We start from the raw sequence: 20390 nt of genomic DNA, 5'->3' as shown, positions 1-20390 counted from the left end.
TCAATTGTTATGGAAGGTTATAGCACCCTATTTTTGTATGACAGCACATGTTCAAAAAACTAGCAAGGTGGCCCGCGCTAATAGCGTGCCTAGATTAGCTCTGTTTTTCATATTAACATTTGAACAATGTTTTTTCAAAAAAAAATTAGGCCAGTACAGTCCTTCATTTAGTGGAGGCGTAGAACTAAGACAAAAGAATATGTGTTATAAGAAACAATTTTATAAGAAAATAATAACAATCTTTGAAGTCTACATGCTGTGATTCTTTTGATGAGCAGAGTAATTTAGCATAGTTTTGTGAAGTCAAGACAGTGTAATTATTTTGGCCCGTTTGTTTTACTGCTCTCTTTGCCGAGGATGCTTTTGACGTTGTCTTCTCCCATTATGCTGAAGAGATCTCTGGCATGATTTATCCAGCTTATCTTTGCCGCCTTGCATTGTTTGAGTCATTTATCCACTGTATTTGTCCCATGATGTTTAATTTGTTATGCACCAAGAGTATTCTGTATAGCTCCTCACTGGAAACTGGAATACTAACAATCATTAAACTTTGGCTAAGCAGCCACCATAAATATGAACATTTTGTTGAACAATCGTTCCCGTTCCAGTAGTTGCAGGTCCGTCCGTCCAAGATCTTTCCCTTTATGTGTCTATAGGGGAATCCTCTTTCGCAATTTCAAAATTTTAAGGAGAAGTGCTACAGCAGATCTCCTTTCCCCTTCTTCTCTCTTGATATATGGGACCCACCTGTCAATGGGCAAAATCCTTTATTCTTCCTCCCTCCCTCTCTCTTCTCTATCTCCCTTCTCTCTTTGTGCTCGTGGAGGCAAGCCCGCAGCGACAGAGCTGCGCGGCGGTCAGGCGCAGCACATGGACGGCGCGAAGGAAGGCCGGTAGCAGGGGCACTCAACTGGGCCGGCGGTAGGGGCGTTCGACTGCGTCGGCAGGGGCACGCGGCTGGCAACAGCAATGGACGGCGCGAAGGAAGGCCGGTAGCAGGGGCACTCAACTGGGCCGGTAGCAGGGGTACTCAACTGGGCCGGCGGTAGGGGCGCTCGACTGCGTCGACAGGGGGGCGCGGCTGGCAGCAGCAATGGCGTGTAGCAAGCAGCGGTGCGGGGTGGGGAGCCAGTGGACAATGGTGTGCAGATGAGCAGCAGGCGACCGGCCGGCCGGCGGTGGCGCACGTGGAGGGTGGTCGTCGTCGCTAGGCCGGCGGTGCGCTCTGAGGGAGGCCGGCATGGACGCCGCCGCAAAGCCAATAGCACGTGCGAGATCGCCAATGGCCGACGGTGTGCACGGAGGACGGATGGATGTCGGGGGTGGCCGGCGGTGGCGCGGTGGCTGGCGGGGCGGATCGGGCGGCCAAGAAATCCCATGGTGCACAGACCGTGCGGCAGGAGAGGAAGGGAAGGAAAGGAAGAGGGGTGCCTTGGGGAGATGGGGTGGAAGAGAGGGGATTGAGATAAAAATAAAGAGGAATGTGAAGTGAATCTACTGGAACTGGTTTTTTCTCACTAAATCCTTTTATGGCTGAAAAGAAGAAAGGAGAAAGAACATCTACTGGATATGCTTTAATACAAGTTTTGAGATTCAAGTGCACGCCATGACGATAGCTTTCATAAGCCATAGCGAGTGCTTTTTTTCGAGATTCAAATACTTGCCATCAGTATTGGATTAAATTTATAATGTTTAATTCTAGATTTTGGTATATTTGTTTTTATACTTTCAATTTTATCTGTGTATTTTTATAATTGTAATCTTGATTTAGCTATTGCCTATAGTTATCAACAATGTAGATTCTTTTTTATTAATATGGTCAATTTTAGGCCTCATCAATGAACATGTGGTTTGTTTTAACACTGTTACTAAGATATAAATTACAAAAATAATGATTTAAAATACATTTCTGGACATAGTTAGGGGGAGTTATGATATGAAAGATTTCTTCATTGCTTTTGTTAATATTACGCTCATAGTTTGTCCAAGCATTTAAAAAGCTTTTTAAGGATTTGGGATCAATATAATAATCACTTGAGTACGGTGCTCAAGCCAACCAAAGAAAGAAAAATTGAAAAGAAGATTGCTTGGCTCGTTGGCAAACGAAAAAATGTTGATTTGGCTTTGCACTCTCTCGCTACTCTTTTCGTGACACTTTGGCCCCCTTGCCATGTACACAGCTTTGATGCGTGCTAATTTGCCACATCCACTCAGTTTCCCTACTTGTGGCTACAGGTCAACTTCATCATATCTCTACGTGCTTTTTTTTTAACGAGCCAGCAGGAGAGCTGCTACTTTATTAATAGAGAAGAATGCCCGACGGGCGTAACAAGACAGGAAACTTTACGTGCTGTACACTGTGAACATGGCTAGCAACCTGAAAAAAGGGACAAACACCCCTATGTACACTCAACTACGCCTTGCGGCGTCAAGGAACCGCTCCAGGTGCTTAGCACCTGCCGCCACCCACGTGATTGCCTCATCCTTTATCCGGGCCACTAAGCAAGGGAGGGATTGTTCCTGATGGCGGAAAACCCGCGCATTGCGTTCTTTCCATACCTCCCACAACACTAAGATGATAAGAGATCTCAAGCCTTTTTATCAACGGCTTGCGCGCCCGCTAATGAAGTCCACCAGTCATGCAGGGTGTCATGTGAGATCCAGCATTCCGGGTCTATGGCTGGACACCTAGTCCATGCACTTAATTGAGTCCAAACATTCCTTGTATAATTGCATTCAGTGAACAAATGCAGTCCTGTCTCTTGAGTTGCTTCGCAGATGACACAATTTGGATTGCTTGACCATCCCGACGCTGCAATCGGTCAGCTGTCCAAATTCATCTCTCTGCGTGCTTCTCCTCTATTCTCTCTTCCTACTCTTCTCATGTACTCAAAGCGGAGCAAGCGTGCATCCATTGCCCAACATGAGAGTGTGTCTTCCTGCTACGGTTGTTCGATGCAGAGCGCAAGCTCTAGCTAGATTTTTTTCAATGTAGCCTAGCTCGTCATCACCGGCCCAATCGACAGCCGTCTCGTTGAGGAGCATCACGTGCACTTGAGCTTTGGCATGGACGTCAGCAGGAAAAGGGCAGGAGTTGACGAAAAGTAAATTATTGCTCTTGATCATGTGTTAAAAACTGGAAACTCTTGTTGGTTGATTGCCACCGACTTTGAGGATAGACAGTGCCAAACTACGTCCCTAAGAATTTAGTTACGCTAGCAAGGCTTAATTTTTTGCCGATGTGCTTCAATTCCATGCGGAGGCTGTTAATTCTAACGCCATGAATGGATATTTTCGTTGCACCCCTCTACCATCGGTTTCTTCTTGTGGCCAGTTGACAATGCAACGACTTTGTCCTTCGATCAAAGTAGCCATGAAAAATACATCTTTCATCTCCTCACCCTTGGTCCCGTATATGTAGACTACTAAAGCAAATTAAAGTTCTAATCCCTCACGTATGTGTCCAAGGTTGCCACGTTGAGCAATATGTTTCTTTATTTTGCTTTCCTTAATATCTATTGAAAATATGTTAGCTCGTAGAACCCCCTTTCCGTATGGATTTAGTCCACGCTGTGGTTCTCATCCTTTTCAAATAGAATTCATGTGTTTTGGTTAGTTGAGATCTACCCGTTATAATCTCAACTCATCAAGATCAATGGCTCATATTTACTATTTACAGGTTCGTCTAGACCGTTAGATCATCTTAAAATCCAATTGTGCATATTCTTCTTCTTTTTAGATTAACGTAGGAATTTCTAAACCCTCTCGACGAACGTGGTGGCTTCTTTTAACACTGTTGTATTAAGATAATACATAGATTACGTCCCAAAAGTGAATATATGTATCTCATGTGTACATCAACTATAATTTCAAAGTAAAGTAACTCTAAAAAGCAATTAAAAAACGTATGTTGCGACATACTAGAAAAAAAGCACAAATCTTGATACAAATATAAGCCATTAAAATTCATGTGTTGGAATCTCTTAAAACACTTGGGTGAAAAATATAAGTTCACACTATGCTATACATTGATCCGATCTTGGACCTTCGCATTATCTCCGTGAGGTGACATGCGGGGTTTCCAAACCCCCCCAAGATGACATGCGGGGTTTCCAACACCCCCCCCCCACACACACCGTCGTATCCATGAGCAACGCCACGCCCAAATGTTGATGGCGACCCTTGCAGCAAGAGCCTGCGTGATTGACCCCAAGAGGCTAGCAACATGTTTCTCTTCTTGTCTCCCGTCTCACCTCCACTCTTTTATTTTGTTATTCTTGGCTTGACGTTAGATTGTTGCTTCCTGTGGCAATCGAATTTGGCATCGGGTGTTATGTGCCGCCTTGGTGAGGGCCTATGCCCCCTCCCTCTTCAAGTCTTCTCTAAGGGGTTCTAGTCATCGATCTAGGACAATAACACATGTGTCGATAGTTGCGACTAATTGTGTGTGGGGCTACTATTCACGTGTGCTGTTGGGGCTTACAAATGGCGATGATAGGCATTCACTAGTTATTGGCTTCGTTTGGCTTCAAATCCTCTGTCCCATTGTTGTAGTTGGCTATGCACGTTGGGTAGCCTGGAAGCTCTAGATGAAATTATTTGCTCAAACTCTCAGGACGATGCCCTTAGACGCCATCTTTGCTTACGTGATATGTTCTTTTTGAGTGAAACCCCTCATGTTTGAAATGAATCTATTGTTCTTAGTTTAATTTCCTTTAAGTTAGAGGATTATGCGCACAACTTTTGCCTTTGATTTGTGATCACTTCAAAACCATCTTAAGATATCACGCATTGGACTCGCACGGTCGCACCCACCCATGTGAGAAGATTGCTTGTTCTTCGTTGAGATTCTCTCTTTTTACACATGCTAGTTACGTGTCCAAGAAACTTTAAAACAAATATCCTTCATTTAATAACTTTTGCTTTGCCGCCATATTTTCCAATATTTGGCTGGCTTTGAAGAAGTTTCTGAAAAGAAAAGAAAAGAAAAGAAAGGGAAAAAAAGGCTGAAAATCGTTTCAGAAAAAGAAGAAGTTTCTGAAAACCCTTTACACCTGCCTCGGCTGGGCCGTTCCGTGGAGCCCATGGAGGGCCACTTTCAACTATGCACTATGCGGGCTGGGCCTGACTGCCATGCTTAAAACTACCTCAAAGGCCGTATTGGGCGCCAGAGTCAGCCGGCTCCACGCAAAAAACTTGGTTGCGGCGTGATTTTGGCTGGCGCCGCCGTTCGTGCATCTGCCCCCTGAGAGCCGTCGGCGTTCCGCCCCCGTCACCCGCCCGCGCGCTGTGACTGTGTTCCGTGTGGAACGGGGCCGGCTGTCTGCCGTCTGCTCCGGTTCGGGGACTTGATGGCGCGCGGCGACGGAACCTTGAGCTCCGAGAACACATCTCGTTATTGGTCGTAAACGCCTGAGTCAGCCGGCCCCGCGCCAAAAACCCAATTAGTTTCGACGCTCTCTACATCCACCATCCCGGCGAGGGGCGTGATTTTGGCTGGCGCCGGCTGAGCCGGCGGCATTTCGCCTCCGTCACCCGCCCGCGCGCAACGGGGCCGGGGGTCTGCGGGGGAACTTGGTGGCGCGCGGCGACGGAACCTTGAGCTCGGAGAACACATATCGCCCCGTATCAGATCCAGTTTCTGGTATGGTGTGATGGCCATTGCTGTTAGATGCCAGTACGTTCTTTGCTCGTGGTAAACGTGTAGAAAAATTCCTCGCAGAAGAGGAAAAACCAAGTAGCTGCTGGTGGTTCAGCACACTTCCATTCAGCGGAGCCGTGCGGCGGCCTAATTTAAAGAGAGGGAAATCATCGATCTGAGAACTGCTGCATCAAATTGTACAACGCGTCCCACTTCTGTAATACGAAACGAAAGGGATTTTGCTTCCCCGACCTCAGATTCAGAACAGCGCATAGTAAAACTAGATAGAGCTGGTGCTGGGCTATGCTACAAACGAGAGAAAGAAACATCTAGCAGTCGTGAGCTACGCCGTTGGCCTTCTTGGCGTCACTGCCGTCCTTGGCCGACACCAGCAGCGGCTCCGTCTCCTTGTCCGGCATCTGCAGCGGGCAGGAACCCATCAGATCAGACGCATCGAGTGGGGGCATAAAGCTCAGCTCTACCGATCGACGAACTCGAGCGGCGTCGTGCGTGCGTACCTGTGACACCGGGAGGGCGTCGCCCGCGGACTTCTTCTTGCCCTCGCGCACCGAGAAGTAGGAGTAGAGCGCCATGCCAAAGATGGCGACGAGGATGCCCAGGATGTTGCGCACGGTGAAGGGGTCGTGCAGCAGCGTGTAACCGAACGACAGCACCAGGCACGTCTTGAGGTGGCCCAGCACCTGGTACGTCACCGGCGACGTCGTCCCGATCACCAGGAACGTGCTGAAGTTCACCGACACCGCGATCAGGCACGACAGCACGATGAAACCCTGCGACGACATAGATCATTGATTGGGCCCTGCTTATTATTCTTATTCTGCATGCTGTCATCCATGATCCATCCAAAGCTGAGCTATGCTTGGAATGGATTTTTCAGAGATTGGCAGTACTGCCGCCGTTGCACAGAATGTGTGACGGAACTTACCACAACTGGGAAAGTGTACTTGTGGGCGAAGACGCTGCGGTCGGTGAGGAGCTGATCCACGAAGGGGCCGGTGGCGAACAGGATGGCTGCTTGGTAAGGCGCGGATTGGTACAGGAGCTGCGTGGAGGAGACCTTCAGCTTCCTCTGTATTGTGTTTGTGAGCTTCATTCAACAAGTTAAGGATACATCATACCAATAGTAGAAGATGTTGACAATTAATGACAAAAATCTAGAAATGTCAAACGTAGGATACAATCTGTCCAACACAAGTCGTGGCGATGGCGAGTCCAGAAAGGATAGACCCAAGAAAATTTAGCTTCAGGTCGGTGACTGAAGCAATTCCAACTCCAAGTAGCAAGACCAGTAGAGAGAACTTGATAGTCTCACTGCATTTTGTTGGTTATATCGTTGTCAGCATAGTGATGAACTATAGGAAGGGCCAAGCTTCCTAAAAACAAAATGTTTCTGTCCAGTACCAGGGGAAAAAAACAAAGCCAAGAACACTTTCGATTTATCTAATTTTTTGGCTAAACCTTTTCTATCTCACTTTATTTGACGAATAACTGTTCTTGACAGAATAGTTATATAGAAATGTTAGTCATCACAAAGAAAGAAAATGCGCAAACAGAAATCTTGGATGTAGACCATTGTACTTCAGGGTCTCTACGTTTCATCACTGTGTTGTCCTGAATGAAATACAACCAAAACATCTAGTTGACAGGCAGTAGTACTTATGATGTTTCTAACCTGAATCTTTTCTTCAGGAATATAGTCTCCAACAGCACTGTGAAGGGTATGATGGCCAGCTTTGTCATCTGCGGGACATACTGAATTTGAGCGTGCATTGCCTTCATTTTCAAGAAAAACAATTACTGAATAAAAGGGGACTGACCTGGTAGAACCCGATGGAGTTGAATCCTAAACTAAGATTGAGAAGGCCAATTGAGGTTCCATTCAGCAACCCGAACAAAACTACCGTCTGTCCATCAATTGCCTTGGGCTCAAAAAAGCGCAAGCGCTGCGCAACGTGAAGAGTGCAGAAGGTCACCATCAGGTGCCAGCTTGTCAATGTTGTAGCTGCATTGATCACAAATACATATGATTTTCCGTTAAGTATTGAACTGAATACATGTAACTCTGCATAATTCACTGTATGTAGCAGTACACGAATAGGCTGAAAGCCCATGATTTAATTTGTGCCCTGATGTTCATCAGGTTCCATTCATGCTTGTGGACTGCAGAGTTTGGGTCCTTACCAAATGGGAACCCTAGGGTGCTGATGAGGGCTTTGTTGCAGATGACAATGGCGACCGACGATGCGACGGAGAGCGTGAGAGACCCAATCACACCGAGCTGGAAACCGGCGGTCATCTTGGCCAGCTGCTGTATCTGCTGCCTTGTCAGTCAGTTGAGAACTCTGAATCTGCTACCTGAACCTGCAAATGTGATATCCACTGATAAATATCCGAGCAAGGTATCGACAGAAGAACAAAAACTATGCGAAATGTGTGCTGTGGCCACTTGTAAATGCCACGCGTAGTCGTAACCAGTTGATTCAGTCTAGGTGATTTCCAGTGCACGCCCAGTACACTGAAAATCTGAACCTGGGGAGGGGACAAAAGGAGCTCCCCACTGGAATGCCTGAACCGGCCTTATCATCAGCGTCAGCAACCGGGTTTCAGAGAAATAAAAAGGGATGACGTTGAACAGGTAAGACAGAAGATGTCGTCTGCCGTGACCCCCCGAATAAGCTACCGCCAAATGGCTGGCTAGCGTAAGGAGACCATAGCCGATATGTCCAAAAGATTCCGCTCCAACGCTGGCGTCGGATGCTTCCCCGACTCCCCCGATCGTCTTCTTGTCGTGCAATCACGCTGACGAACGAAGCTCTGGAGCATACATGCCCGCAGACGCTGCTGCCGCAGGCAAGTTCATGACAGCAACAGCGGAACAGGGCGTGTAGCGAAGCTGCGAAAGTGGCGTCCAGCTGAAACTAGGACGCCGACCTGGTCATCTGGCTGGACTGATGACTTTGGCCCCTTTGACAGACTAGGTCCAGCGAGTTTGTACCAGCGTGGCCAAGTGCTTCGACTTTCGATGAGACTACGACTTCGGAATCATGGCATCCAAGCACAATTGCACATCTCTGCCACTTGAGAACTATCACTTTACTTGATTGTTTGAACATGGCTGCACATAGTAGTTCACCAAAACAACACACGAGGACGGAGGACCTACAGATCGGTGGTTCACTCTGGGCCAAGGTGGTACAATGATTGGAAGAAATCCTAGTTGTTACGAAATGATTGACCACGTTGCAAAGAAGTTGATTGGTAAAGGAAGGTGTTTTAAAATGCTATATACATGCGTTTTTTTTTTCTTTGAGGGAAGCACTAAATTTTATTAGAAAAAAACAAAATGTCGATAGGAAATGACCGCACCTACCGTGTTAAGTGATCCACTCAATCTAAATAGATGTAGAAATGAAAATACTGCATGCCTTTTCGTTAAAAAAAAAGAGCGGAAAAGACATTGCATAGTATGAAACGGAGGGAGTAGCATCCACCGTTAATGCAAGTTGGATGGCCTGACCACTCGGTTCATTGCTTGCTTTGCATCACAGCATGATCCTTGGGCACCCAGCTTGCAGCCAAATGCACTCCAACCAAGCAATCCATCAAAAAAGTTAGAGGAGCAGGACAGCTGAATTCGAAAAAACCCAACCGAAAACGCAATTCAATGTTTTCACGGCTCCCGCCACCTGAAGAGTATTCAGGGAGTATTTATACACTTAGCCTACATATCTTTTAAGAAATCATGAGAATCGAAGAATAGCCCAAAATCCAAATTCACGAACAGCCTGACACAGGCAATCTTGGGGGCAAAAGAGACAGCATGAGTGGTACTCACTTCAAATTGACGTAATCTTTCCAATCAACAGGTGCTAGACTGCTCGCTCCTCCCTCTCTGTTGCTACCTCCTCCTGTTTGTATTGAAGGAATGGAGGGAGGCGTGGCCTCTAATGGCGCTGAACCTGTGCGGTAGCGCCTCGGAGGAAGGAGAGGAGAACGGCGAGGCGCCCCGTTTTTATGTGCTGGCTGAGGCACCTGTGGGCCGGGGGAGGGGAGGTGTTGGTGGCGTGGGCAGTTTGGTCCCGTGCTTTGACGCCGGTGCCTCGCGTTCGCGTCCTGCTGGTGCTGGCTAGAGAGAAAACAGCGTGCGTTCTAGGAGCTCAACAGCTTTCCTCCCTGACCTGTCACCAGCATGGTCGATCGACCGAGTCCATATCACCGACATCGAAAAAGATGGTAGCAGAACCAGGCGATTTGAAACTGACTTGGATCTCCAATATGATACTACCTGGCGCCCTCAGTAGTTCAGTTGAACTATTAAACAGTCTAGTGTTATGATTCAGCATAGGAGACTGAATCAAGAAATTCTGAATAATGGCATTGAGACTGATGTCGCCACAATCTGTACACTGCCTACAAAGTGTCAAAGTATCGAGGCATCATGACCAAACCGTGGATCTGTATACTCTTTTCTTTTTTCATGTGCTTACTAGTTATTTCATTGACAGAGAAGGTGTAAAAGCCAATTGCAGTGGGTCTGTATGGTCTAGACTGAAGATCTTGTTGCACATAGTGCCAAAACATGGAATCATGGATACCGGCCCAACCAAATGGTCGTCTGGACCATTTTGCCACCGCCCGAAGCGATCTTTCGCACAATTCACTAACATATTTCATTTCGTAAAAGCAGAGACAGATCTTCATTGAGGCCTATTATTGTCCAATTTAGCACTACAACTAATTTGTGTACTAAGGGTTGGTTGACGCTAGTCGCTACCACTCACCCTACGATATTCCAGCTTTAATAAAGGCCATGTGAAGAAGACGACATTTGATCTTCACTGACGCGGCAACAGAACTTTGTACTATACGCTAATCAGTGTCCTTCAAATGTTTAATCATACGACGTGAACAATAAATGAACTAACTTGCCCTTAAAAAAGACGAGAGATTAGCTGTATGATGATTAGATAACAAGAAAGGATGAGCTTTCTGAATTTGGGTATTCCTCTTGTGCTACCCTCCGAATGTACCATTTTCTGGTCATCTGTCCTTTTCTTTGAACAGGTGAAATGCAGTAAGCTGTTGCAAACCAGAAATCACCTGTAACTGCTATACTAGTATTGTAACATTTATTTTTCATAAATATATGTTTTTTATGAAACTTCATAAATATATGTATTAAGTTACCTGCGAATTTGCCCGATAAAACTGACGATCAGTACAAAATTCAGCTGGAGTGGCACCAGTCACTTGCTGTAAGCATGCATCCATGCACATAGACCCCTGCACCGACTAAAATATAGCCAGCTCGATCAAGTGCCGCATCTCCAAAGCCGATTCTTCGACCTAACAAGGGCACTAATCGAATAAAATTAAGCCCAAATGGTGAGCATCACATCAGAGCTTTCACCAATCCAATAATTGGTAAGGAAAACAAACAAGCACCTTCCCCTTGTCACTTGGCGCTCAAGGTTGGAGGGACACGCAGGTGGTTGCAGCAGCAGCAGCAGTAAAGCAAGCATCGGCCTCATTAGCTTCCCGTGAATGCAAGCAAAGGCAATCGCGCCCAACCCAACAGCACCGCGGCGATCGGAGCAACCGAACCAGCTCCATTATTCTGGTGGCCGCCGTTCGGTGAGACCTCACACCAGTCAGCTCGGCCCCGCCCGCCGTGCCTCTGAATCTCCAGCCCCCAGATCAGGAAAAGAGGCTCGCTTCTTATCATAGCCGGCCGCGGCCGGCCGGGTGCCGGATAAAATCAGGATTTCAAATCAGTGTGAGCTATGGAGGGGAAAGGATCCATAAACTACTGGCTGCGATGATTTAAGATGATGGTGCTTGCTAATGCTGCGTGCCTCAGGTTAGGTGCGAAAATGGCATGGGGTAGTGGATTATTGCTCCAAGAGTAGTGCACCTGTTTCGTTGTGTTCGACCTGCACCTGCTTGTCGATGGCACACGTGTTGTGTTTTTGTGCGTAACTGATTCGCAGAAATCTTGTGTGTGTGCTGTGTGCAGATGCAACTCGTTCGCAGGCACTCGAATACTCGATGTGGATCGCCAAACTGAAGCAGGCGCGCGTAGTTTCGGAAAAGGAAGAGGAGCTTCAGACCTTCAGGTCTCACCTGTGTTCCGCAGGAGAAGAATGAATCGAGAGATTATAACGCTGCTTCAATCCCCTTTTGCAGACGGACGCATGAACAAATTACACATCGATGGATTAAGGTTAACGCCACGCCCGCTGCTGAGCCTTCGTTGCCTTCTTCAGGTGCTCGCCAAGAAGGTCGCGCCGGCGCGGCATCGGATGCCACCGGCTGAGAGGGGTGGCGTCCAGCCATCAGCAGGCGCGCGGCGGCGGCGCTTTGCGGGTGCGTCTATACGTCACCGAGGCGACAAAATCCCGCAACATCACCTTCTATCACCGCCCGTCGTTCCGTGGTTGGCCTGGTTGTCCATTGTTGGGCCGGCCCAATGATAATAATAACGCTTGATTGGACTAGTTTGTTAGGGTTCCAGCTTCTTCTAAAAACAGTCGGAACTGGAGAAGCTAGAGCGTTTCTTCGTATAAAATAGCTCCGACTTCTCTAATATTTTAGACATGAAATTATTTTTAACTAAACTGTGTTTGATAGAGCTTCTTCAGCCGCATGAGAAGGTGGAGCCGGAGCCCTGCCAATCTCGGCTGACTGTTTGCCCGCTTCGCTTCGTGCAGATCACTGGTTCCCATGTGTGCATGCAGGAGGAGCCTAGCATGTGCGCGTGCAGCATGCAGGATTAGCATAGCAACGAGCACCTGCGCGCGGTGCGCTGGTTCCTATGCATATATTAAATGATAAAAATAGTATCATCATCCGCAGCATAAATCGTGGAACTAAAAAAGTTATAAATTCCAAATCGATTATCGAAATTCAACTTCGATTGCACCTCTGTGTTTCTAATGACAAGATTGGGTGATATTTTCAAAAAAAATATTTTTTTAATAAGGATTAATAATTTTGTCAGACCTTAGAACAAATTACACGACATTAGGGAGTAATAGAGTTACACACCTTGAACAAATTATAAGAATATTCAATAAATTATAAGAAATCAATGAACAAATATTTTTACACCTAAAATAAATTAAATAAACTTGCTGAACAAAACAAGTGCATGCCTTATTAAAAAAATAATAAACTTGCTGAACAAAACAAGTGCATGCCTTGGTAACAAAAATATGCTAATCTAGAAAACAAATTGTACGAACTCACAAAACAAAACAAAATACGTAGACCTAAACCAAACTATAAGAACTTGTACAATAAAGATTTGAGCACATAAAAGAAAACAAATTACGAATGTTAAAAATATTATAATTAAAACAAATACATCAATAAATTTATGTAACACGTAAAGAAAAGAATGAAAAATGAATAAGAGGACAGATGAAGAATTAAAAAGAATGGGATCATATTTAACAGAATAAAAAGAGAAACATGAGATGGGAAATAAAAAATAATAATTAAAATGAAATATTTAGAGGAAGAAGAGGAAAGCAAAAAGAAGGAAAATGACATAAAATGAACTATAGAGGAAGAAAGAAAAGAAATAACACTTTAGTAATGAAAAAATGTAGTTAAAAGTAATAGAAATGAGCATGGAAAACATGAAAGGAAACACGAATATGGAAAAAAAAAGGAAAAAGAAACAAAGAGGAAGAAGGGAAAAAGAGTTATTAGCCATGTACATGCTGTGTACATGGAGCAATTAACCTACTATGGGTGTGTTTGTTCCTAACTTTAACCCTGTCACATCGAATGTTTGGATACTGATTAAGAGTATTAAATATAAGTTAATAACAAAACTAATTGCATAGATGGAGGCTAATTCGCGAGACGAATCTATTAAGCCTAATTAATCCATGATTTGACAACATGGTGCTACTGTAACCATTTGCTAATGATGGATTAATTAGGCTTAATAGATTTATCTCGCTGAATTAGCCCAGGATTTTTACAATTAGTTTTATAATTAGTTTATATTTAATTTTTCTAATTAGTATCCCCACGTCAATGTGATAAGGGCGCCAAGCATCCCAAACACGCTCTGTTGCTACATTGAGAGAGATGTCGCTTTCAGCCTTTCACAGTCACGTACGTGTCTTGCAAAAATAAATAGCAGCCCATACCGTAAAAAAATAATTCGCATGCAGCACATGCTGTCGCATGTACGCGAAGGCAGGCCCAGCAAACGCGTGTCAAAATCTAGTTGGCCGAAATATTACTGGGCTGCCCGCGGCCGCGCGCATCATCATCCTTCAGCTACAAATAGTTTGTTGTCGCGTACACATAGTAGTTCGCGCGTTTTGCTCCGTCGTCCCGAGGCAAACTCCAAGCGAACTTCGAGGCCTTGTGAGGCGGACTTTAAGGTCTAGTTGGGTTCCACCGACTTGTTTATATACTAATTAGAAGTATTAAATGTAGACTATTTACAAAACTCATTACATAATCGGAGGCTAAACGGCGAGACGAATCTATTAAACCTAATTAGTCCATGATTTGATAATGTGTTGCTACAGTAAACATTTGCTAATGATGTATAGGCTTAATAGATTCGTCTCGCCGTTTAACCTCCGCTTATGTAATGGGTTTTATAAATAGTCTACGTTTAATACTTATAATTAGTATCTAAACATTCGATGTGACACGTGCTAAAAATAAGCAAAGGGAACCAAACGCCTTAGATCTCCTAAGTGTAGGTAACGATCACGATCTGTTAGGACGACGGCCCAAGTTTGGTTACGGTCTTGGAATTTTACAGGGGAGCCCACACACCGGCAGGTTGCTCAAAAAAAAAACATATCGGCATAGGATCAAGTTCATGAGATCCCAAACAAGCCTTCTAATTTTAAGTAATGTCTTTTTATGGACGAATAAAAAAGCTCTTTCTATTTTGCCTTCAAAGCTCGTCCTAAGGAAAGCAATTTGAACTTGCTTGAGAAGATAGCAATACCTAAGAAGGTCTCTCATGGCCAAATTCTTATTAAATCCTTCTCTACCATCGGCCTTAGGGTCAACCCAACCCTGTCCAATAATTCAAAACTATTTTGCATCCAAACAAGCCTAAAACTTTTACGTGCCGCTAAAATTATAGAGGCAAATTGACAATATAGGCATACAAAAAACAAAAAAATGGTATAGTGTGGTGCTTCTTTTTAATCTTCTGTGGACAAAAGGTAGTTGTCCTTCTATGAATGCTTCTTTTTTATGTTTTCTGAACATAAGCTTACATTACAATCATCAGTCTCAAGGATTTATTTTAAAAAAGGATCTTATGGTGATCAAATGTGATAGCTGGGTTCCAGATTTTTCAATTTGGCTCAATATATTTTATTAATTCTCTTTTTCAACGTGTCATTTCGTTGAACTCCACATCTTTATTTTTCTCATGCAGGAATTAGAACTTAGAAGCATGATAGAATGGTGACAAGCAAGATGACAGTTCAAAAAAGAAAAAAAAAACCACGTGCCTTGTGCTGCCTCAACAATTTTGGACGCAGAACACAAGCTTCTTTCTATGTTTATGTGCCGCAAGAAGGGGATAAGGCTTTTAGATTTGACATCTTTCTTTAAACACATGACATTTCGGTTCCATTTGTTTTCAACATTCACTATTTTACTGATTGAAACTAGCTTTTATTTTATTTCCCCACCCTATTTATATCCCTATGCTATACGTTCCCAAGGTCCCGAGAATGGTTTGCTGCGTCGAAAGTGAAATAATTTGGCGCGAGAAGAGAATGCGAAGTGGAAAAGAAAAACGCCTTCCAAGTTCCAACCGGGCGGAGTAGGCGCGGATCCGGCACGGAAGCCAAAAAAAAGAAGAAGAAGAGTAGCGCGTGAAAAACGTACCGAAAAAAGGAAAGTCCGCCCGTGTTGGAGATCGACCGTAGGGAGGGCTTCCTCCGGCCGACCGTAAATTTGCATCGCCGATAACCCTAGGTCGGTGCGGACGATGAGTGAGACTACGGCGACGAAGATTGGGATCCCAGGGGTCGGCGACGGTTGCTTATCCGGAAGCGTCTCTGACGGCGCCGTCCTCAAGATGCTGCGCAGCAAGGCCAATATAATTGCGTCGAATCGGAGCTGCCGGCTAGAAGGACTAACCCTCAGTTTCCCCGTAAGCGCTTCTCCAACCAGGTCGTGGAAGAGGACACGCGGGAGCTCCCGGCGAAGGGGTGCGTGAATGCTCTGCGTTCCTGCAAAGACGTCTCCGCCGGAGACGTCGTCGCGGTAAAGCGCCATTTGTCCAAGGGACACGGTGGATCTGAGCAGGTCGACAACTTCCATGTGAACAGTCCACGGCCGCTGGGCGGGTCCACTTATATTCAATGGTATTCAAATGAATACCCATTATTTTTGCACAAAAATTTCATATATATAATGTATACTAGGTATATGTATGGAAAAAATAAAAATAAAGAATCTAACACAGGCTTCTACGCCCTGCGGCGGCGGCGGGCGGCCTGCGCGTGGAGCGGCGGCGCCGCGACGACCGGCGGGCCGGCGGCGGCCAGCGCCTAGCGGGCTAGGCGCAGGCAGGCGCGCTACTAGCCGACCTCCGCGTCTCAACTCTCACGGCGTCACGGCGACTCGGCGAGACGGCGACAGGACTGCTCGGCGAGACCCCGTGTCTCCGACCCGACAGTAATGTTCTATTCTTCCATTTGTAGGCATAGCTTTTCCTTCCAAGAAGCTCGTAACACAGAAATACTATATTGAAATACTATATTTGACTGAAATATGTACTTCTCTGTTCATATGGAGAAATATTGTAGTACTGTTGAAAATTTCTTCCTATCTTTGATGAAAATATCATTGCTCAGCAAATGTGCTTTCCCTAAAATCATTTAGGAGAACAATTGTTTCAAGGAATAGTGCTGGAGAGATGAAAATCTCTGACACAGGTCAGTCTCTCTTTTTTCCTCGTATGTTTGCTAAATTGAGTGATTGAATTAGCTTAGATGTTTTTCCATTATATTGAGTCAGTCTCTCTTTAGTCTGTCAATTTTTTTCCTTACCATCTGCAATTTTGAATACCCATAGTCCAAATCCTGCGCCCGCCAGGCATCATCGGCACTCGAAAGTCTTGTGCCCCCGGTAAAAACTTTACTTTCGCTCCACGCTTTTCGTTGTACATAAACACTGGAGCTGTATTACATTGCATCCTCATGGTGCAGTGTTTTCTGTGATAATTGATGCTCATTTCATTTTCAGTTTTCTTTAGAAATTAAATAACGTTATCTTTTCTGGCATGACATATCGGGGCACCTTTACAGATGAAGGACGGGAGACGCTGATGCAATATACGAATGGCAAATCGTGTTGCGAAAAGCAAGGGGAGAGCAAAGCATCTGCTGACACTAATTCTGACCCAGCTGTTGCTGGTGTACTGTAGAGAATGAGAGTTCCGCAGGGTACCACACTCCTGGAGACAACAGGCCCGGGACAGGCCACATCAGTAACCCTCCGGATAGGAGCACGTCTATGGTATAGTAGTCTGACTCCTTGTCACACCCGATTTTGAGAACAAAACCAAGTGCTACCTATATGTATGCCAGAATCAAGTTTCATACATATAGGGACGTCATAAGTGAATAACAGCAACAGTATCACGTAAAAAGATACAAATAAAGACTTACAAACCATCAGAGATATACACCTTAATTATGGAAACGGAGGCTCCAAACTTCACAGGCAATCGACTGGGGGCTGCGTACGCCTAGGACTCAGCATCTTCTCAACTTCATAGTAGCTTCTTTTTCTGAGCAACGTTGGTTATAGTAAGGGTGAGCACTTGTCGTACTCAGCAAGTGTGAGGAGAATATGGATGCAAGGCTTAAACAAGGAAATGTTGACTGGTTGACTGCATTAAGCATTTTTAGTTGGTCAACTTTTATTAGCACCTGATTACTAAAGTATAAGTATATACCAACCCACAATTAATAGAAATATAAACATAAGCCATAAGCATATGGCACAACCATAACCATAGAATAAAACACGATTCAAATCCATCTTCAAGTATATTACTCATGTGAGGGTCCAGGCCGCTCTTAACCGTGAGAACGGCTGATCGATCAGTTTTACACTCTGCAGAGGTGGCACATCTTTACCCACGAGTCGCGTAAAAGTTCAAAAGAACTTTAGACCCAACCACGCTTGTGCTGATCAGGCACAATACCACACTTCCGAGGTGTGATTGTATAGGGACGCTACGAGGCCTTTACAAAGATTCGCTAGCAATGTGGTAACCCGCTAAGGTTTCAGGTCGAAGCGAAACATAGCAGTCCCCTAGAGGGTATAGTGTCTTAGCCAAGCCCACTTCCCAAGAGAGCGAGTGCTATATCCCATCAACGCCTCCCCTCTTGCCCTTTCGGTAAGGTTACCCCAAACTAGAGTTTCTAATTATTCAGCCAAGACCAGAGCCATTTAGTCTTGTGGTAGCACTGTTTTCCTGGGTGGTCGCTCCATGTTCCAATTAAATATGGTAATCTTGTATTAACAAAAGGTATATCATAAATATAATAAGTTCACCATGTTGTTCATTAGAACCACCATAACCCAAGTATAGCAGCTAAGCATAGCTACCCAACAGAAAGGTAAACCCAGGTTGGCAAGGAATAATCATAAAAACTAGGCAAACCTTAATAGGACCCATCAAATTTAATGCAAGCATATGCAATAGTGATTAAATAAAGTTATTGGGACAAAAGCACAAGGACACACTTGCCTTTCTCCAACGAAAAGTTACTCTTACTTCTCTTCGGCTCTTGCTCACTTGAAACTCGTACTCTTCAGAGCTTCCGAACGGCGATCCTTCTACTCGAAGCAAACACCGGTACAAACATACAAGCAAACAACAAGTACAACTAAGAACAATACACCAAATCAATGAAAAAGCTTTAAAAGAGCGTACTAAAAGATAGGGCTCGATTCTATGATTACGCGAACGCAGGAAACGCTTAAAACGGAACTATGGTTGACAAAACAAACTATCGAAAGATTTGAATTATAAAAGAAAGATAAGAGGTACAAGCTTTATTTATTTTAGTTGAGAAAAGCAATGTAAAGATATTTCATAGAAATATCCTTAGTTAGAATTAATCAAGTCATATTTATATTTTCATAAGAAAAGACGGTGTAAAGCTTAGTCCAATTTTATTTATAAATATTTGAGTACAATTTATGCAAATTAAACATTTAATTTAAAAATAAGATACATGTAGACATATAAGCGTATAGCTTTACATCTCGAGTTCAAGTAAGTAGATTAAATTAAAAACACATTTATATTTATATTAGTCAAATTAATATTTAATTATGAAAACTCGAGATATAACCTATACAGATTTTAATTTATATTTATATTAGTCAAATTGAATAAACATTAATCAAATTGAATTTAATTTATGAAACGCCGAGGTATAACTCTAAGTGGCTTTTAATTGGAAGAATTATTTAGATAGGCATTAATCCAATTAACTTTAGTTTATGAAAAACCGATATATAACCTAATTGGCTTTTATTTAGAAGAGGGTATGAAGTAGGTATTAATCAAATTAACAATTATTATGAAAAACGATGTTTAACACTAAATAGATTTTATTTAGAGAAGAACTCGTTTGTCATGCATTAATCAATTTTAATATAAATTTTATTTTCAAAAACATGTGTGAAGGAAAACATTACCACTAACGTGTAATTTACATTGTTATGCATCTAACACAACTTGAACGGATTAAAACGGAGCTAAAACGTGTTTTAGAATGTACGGGTTAAACAACGTTGCAGGGGTCTAAACGTAATTAACCGTAGACTTGGAGGGTTAGCAAGGAAAATTTGCAAGACACCAGGAATAGTGCTCGCGAAAAGGTGAAAACTCGGGGTTAGGTCTGCAAAAGGTGGATTAGATTGAAAGAATGCAAGAATTACAGGGCCTCACTGAAAGATTGACAAGACACAAGAATTAAGAAAAAGAAAACAGGAGAGGTCAGGGGCTAGATTGAAAAGTGGCGCCTCATCTTCTTCCTCACGCCAGGGCCATGGCGCAGCTTCTGGCCGGCGGCCTACCGGCGTTCCGGCGCGGCGGAGGCCCGGACGGGTGGTGCAGGCGGCGGTGGCCGGGCTAGGAGCCAGGGCACGGCCGGCGACTGGGCACAAGCAGCTGCGCGCGAACAGAAAGCCACGGTTCCTGTTTTCCACGGTTCCTGTTGCACAAAAACAGGAGGAAGAGAGAGGAAGATGGGAAAGCTGGAAACGAAGTCCGATCTCGCGCATGAATGGCAAAATGGAACGATATCGACGAGACGAACAAGATGGTGTGCTCACCTTCGGCCAGAGATGAACAATGGCGGCGGAAAAGCTCGCCGGAGTTGGGGAAGATAACGGAGCCGACATCGGATTCATGCAATCCACCACACCACGGCGTAGAGCTCGAAGAGAGGAACTCCATGGTGGTGTCGGTTTTCGCCGGAAGTCCACGGTTTTGCCGGAAAAGCTCGCCGGAGTTTGACGAAGACCGAACTTTGACTTCAGATCTACGGAGTTAGGAGATGCAACTCGTAAAAAAGGTTTGCAGATCTGAAATCCTCGCGTCGAGACGAACGCGGTGATATATATATAGGCCACACTCGGAAAAAGATATTTTCGAGTTGACTTTTTATTTTCGGAATTTCTGATTTTATTTATC

At 44.5% G+C, this 20390-nt stretch overlaps 1 protein-coding gene and 1 long non-coding RNA gene across 6 annotated transcripts; one reads left to right on the top strand and one right to left on the bottom strand.

Moving 5' to 3' along the window:
* Positions 1-5792: 5792 nt before the first annotated feature.
* On the bottom strand, positions 5793-9702 carry LOC117863434 (UDP-xylose transporter 1). 4 transcript variants are annotated; one of them, XM_034747248.2, is made up of 9 exons: positions 9498-9702; positions 9154-9348; positions 7844-8023; positions 7480-7664; positions 7335-7402; positions 6841-6973; positions 6588-6749; positions 6160-6432; positions 5793-6060 (listed from the first exon to the last, which is right to left on the bottom strand). In XM_034747248.2, the coding sequence occupies exons 3-9, from the start codon at positions 7956-7958 to the stop codon at positions 5971-5973; spliced, it is 1026 nt and encodes a 341-aa protein (XP_034603139.1). In that variant the 5' UTR covers positions 7959-8023; positions 9154-9348; positions 9498-9702; the 3' UTR covers positions 5793-5970. The 4 variants fall into 4 exon arrangements, with proteins under 4 accessions (XP_034603139.1, XP_034603222.1, XP_034603060.1 ...); XM_034747331.2 differs by having other exon boundaries at positions 9154-9246; XM_034747169.2 differs by lacking the exon at positions 9154-9348 and having other exon boundaries at positions 9498-9699.
* Positions 9703-11098: 1396 nt separating this feature from the next.
* On the top strand, positions 11099-12159 carry LOC117863664 (uncharacterized). Of its 2 annotated transcripts, XR_004642284.1 has the most exons (3): positions 11099-11522; positions 11679-11778; positions 11849-12159. It is a non-coding gene; the product is annotated as an uncharacterized lncRNA (long non-coding RNA). The 2 variants fall into 2 exon arrangements; XR_004642282.1 differs by having other exon boundaries at positions 11679-12159.
* The last annotated feature ends 8231 nt before the right edge of the window (positions 12160-20390 follow it).

This window comes from Setaria viridis, chromosome 1 (genome assembly GCF_005286985.2).
Source record: "Setaria viridis chromosome 1, Setaria_viridis_v4.0, whole genome shotgun sequence".
In the NCBI taxonomy this organism is placed as follows: domain Eukaryota; kingdom Viridiplantae; phylum Streptophyta; class Magnoliopsida; order Poales; family Poaceae; genus Setaria; species Setaria viridis.
Note: the sequence above shows the minus strand (reverse complement) of the source record. Positions and strands in the feature narration are given on the sequence as shown.

Bases quoted from the DNA above. Each gene is read 5' to 3' on its own strand.
- LOC117863434 (XM_034747248.2), bottom strand. From the start codon at position 7,958: ATGACCGCCGGTTTCCAGCTCGGTGTGATTGGGTCTCTCACGCTCTCC. The intron at 7,665-7,843 runs GTAAGGACCCAA...TGATCAATGCAG, and splicing joins CACCCTAGGGTTCCCATTTG to CTACAACATTGACAAGCTGG. The intron at 6,061-6,159 runs GTACGCACGCAC...TGCCCGCTGCAG, and splicing joins ACGCCCTCCCGGTGTCACAG to ATGCCGGACAAGGAGACGGA.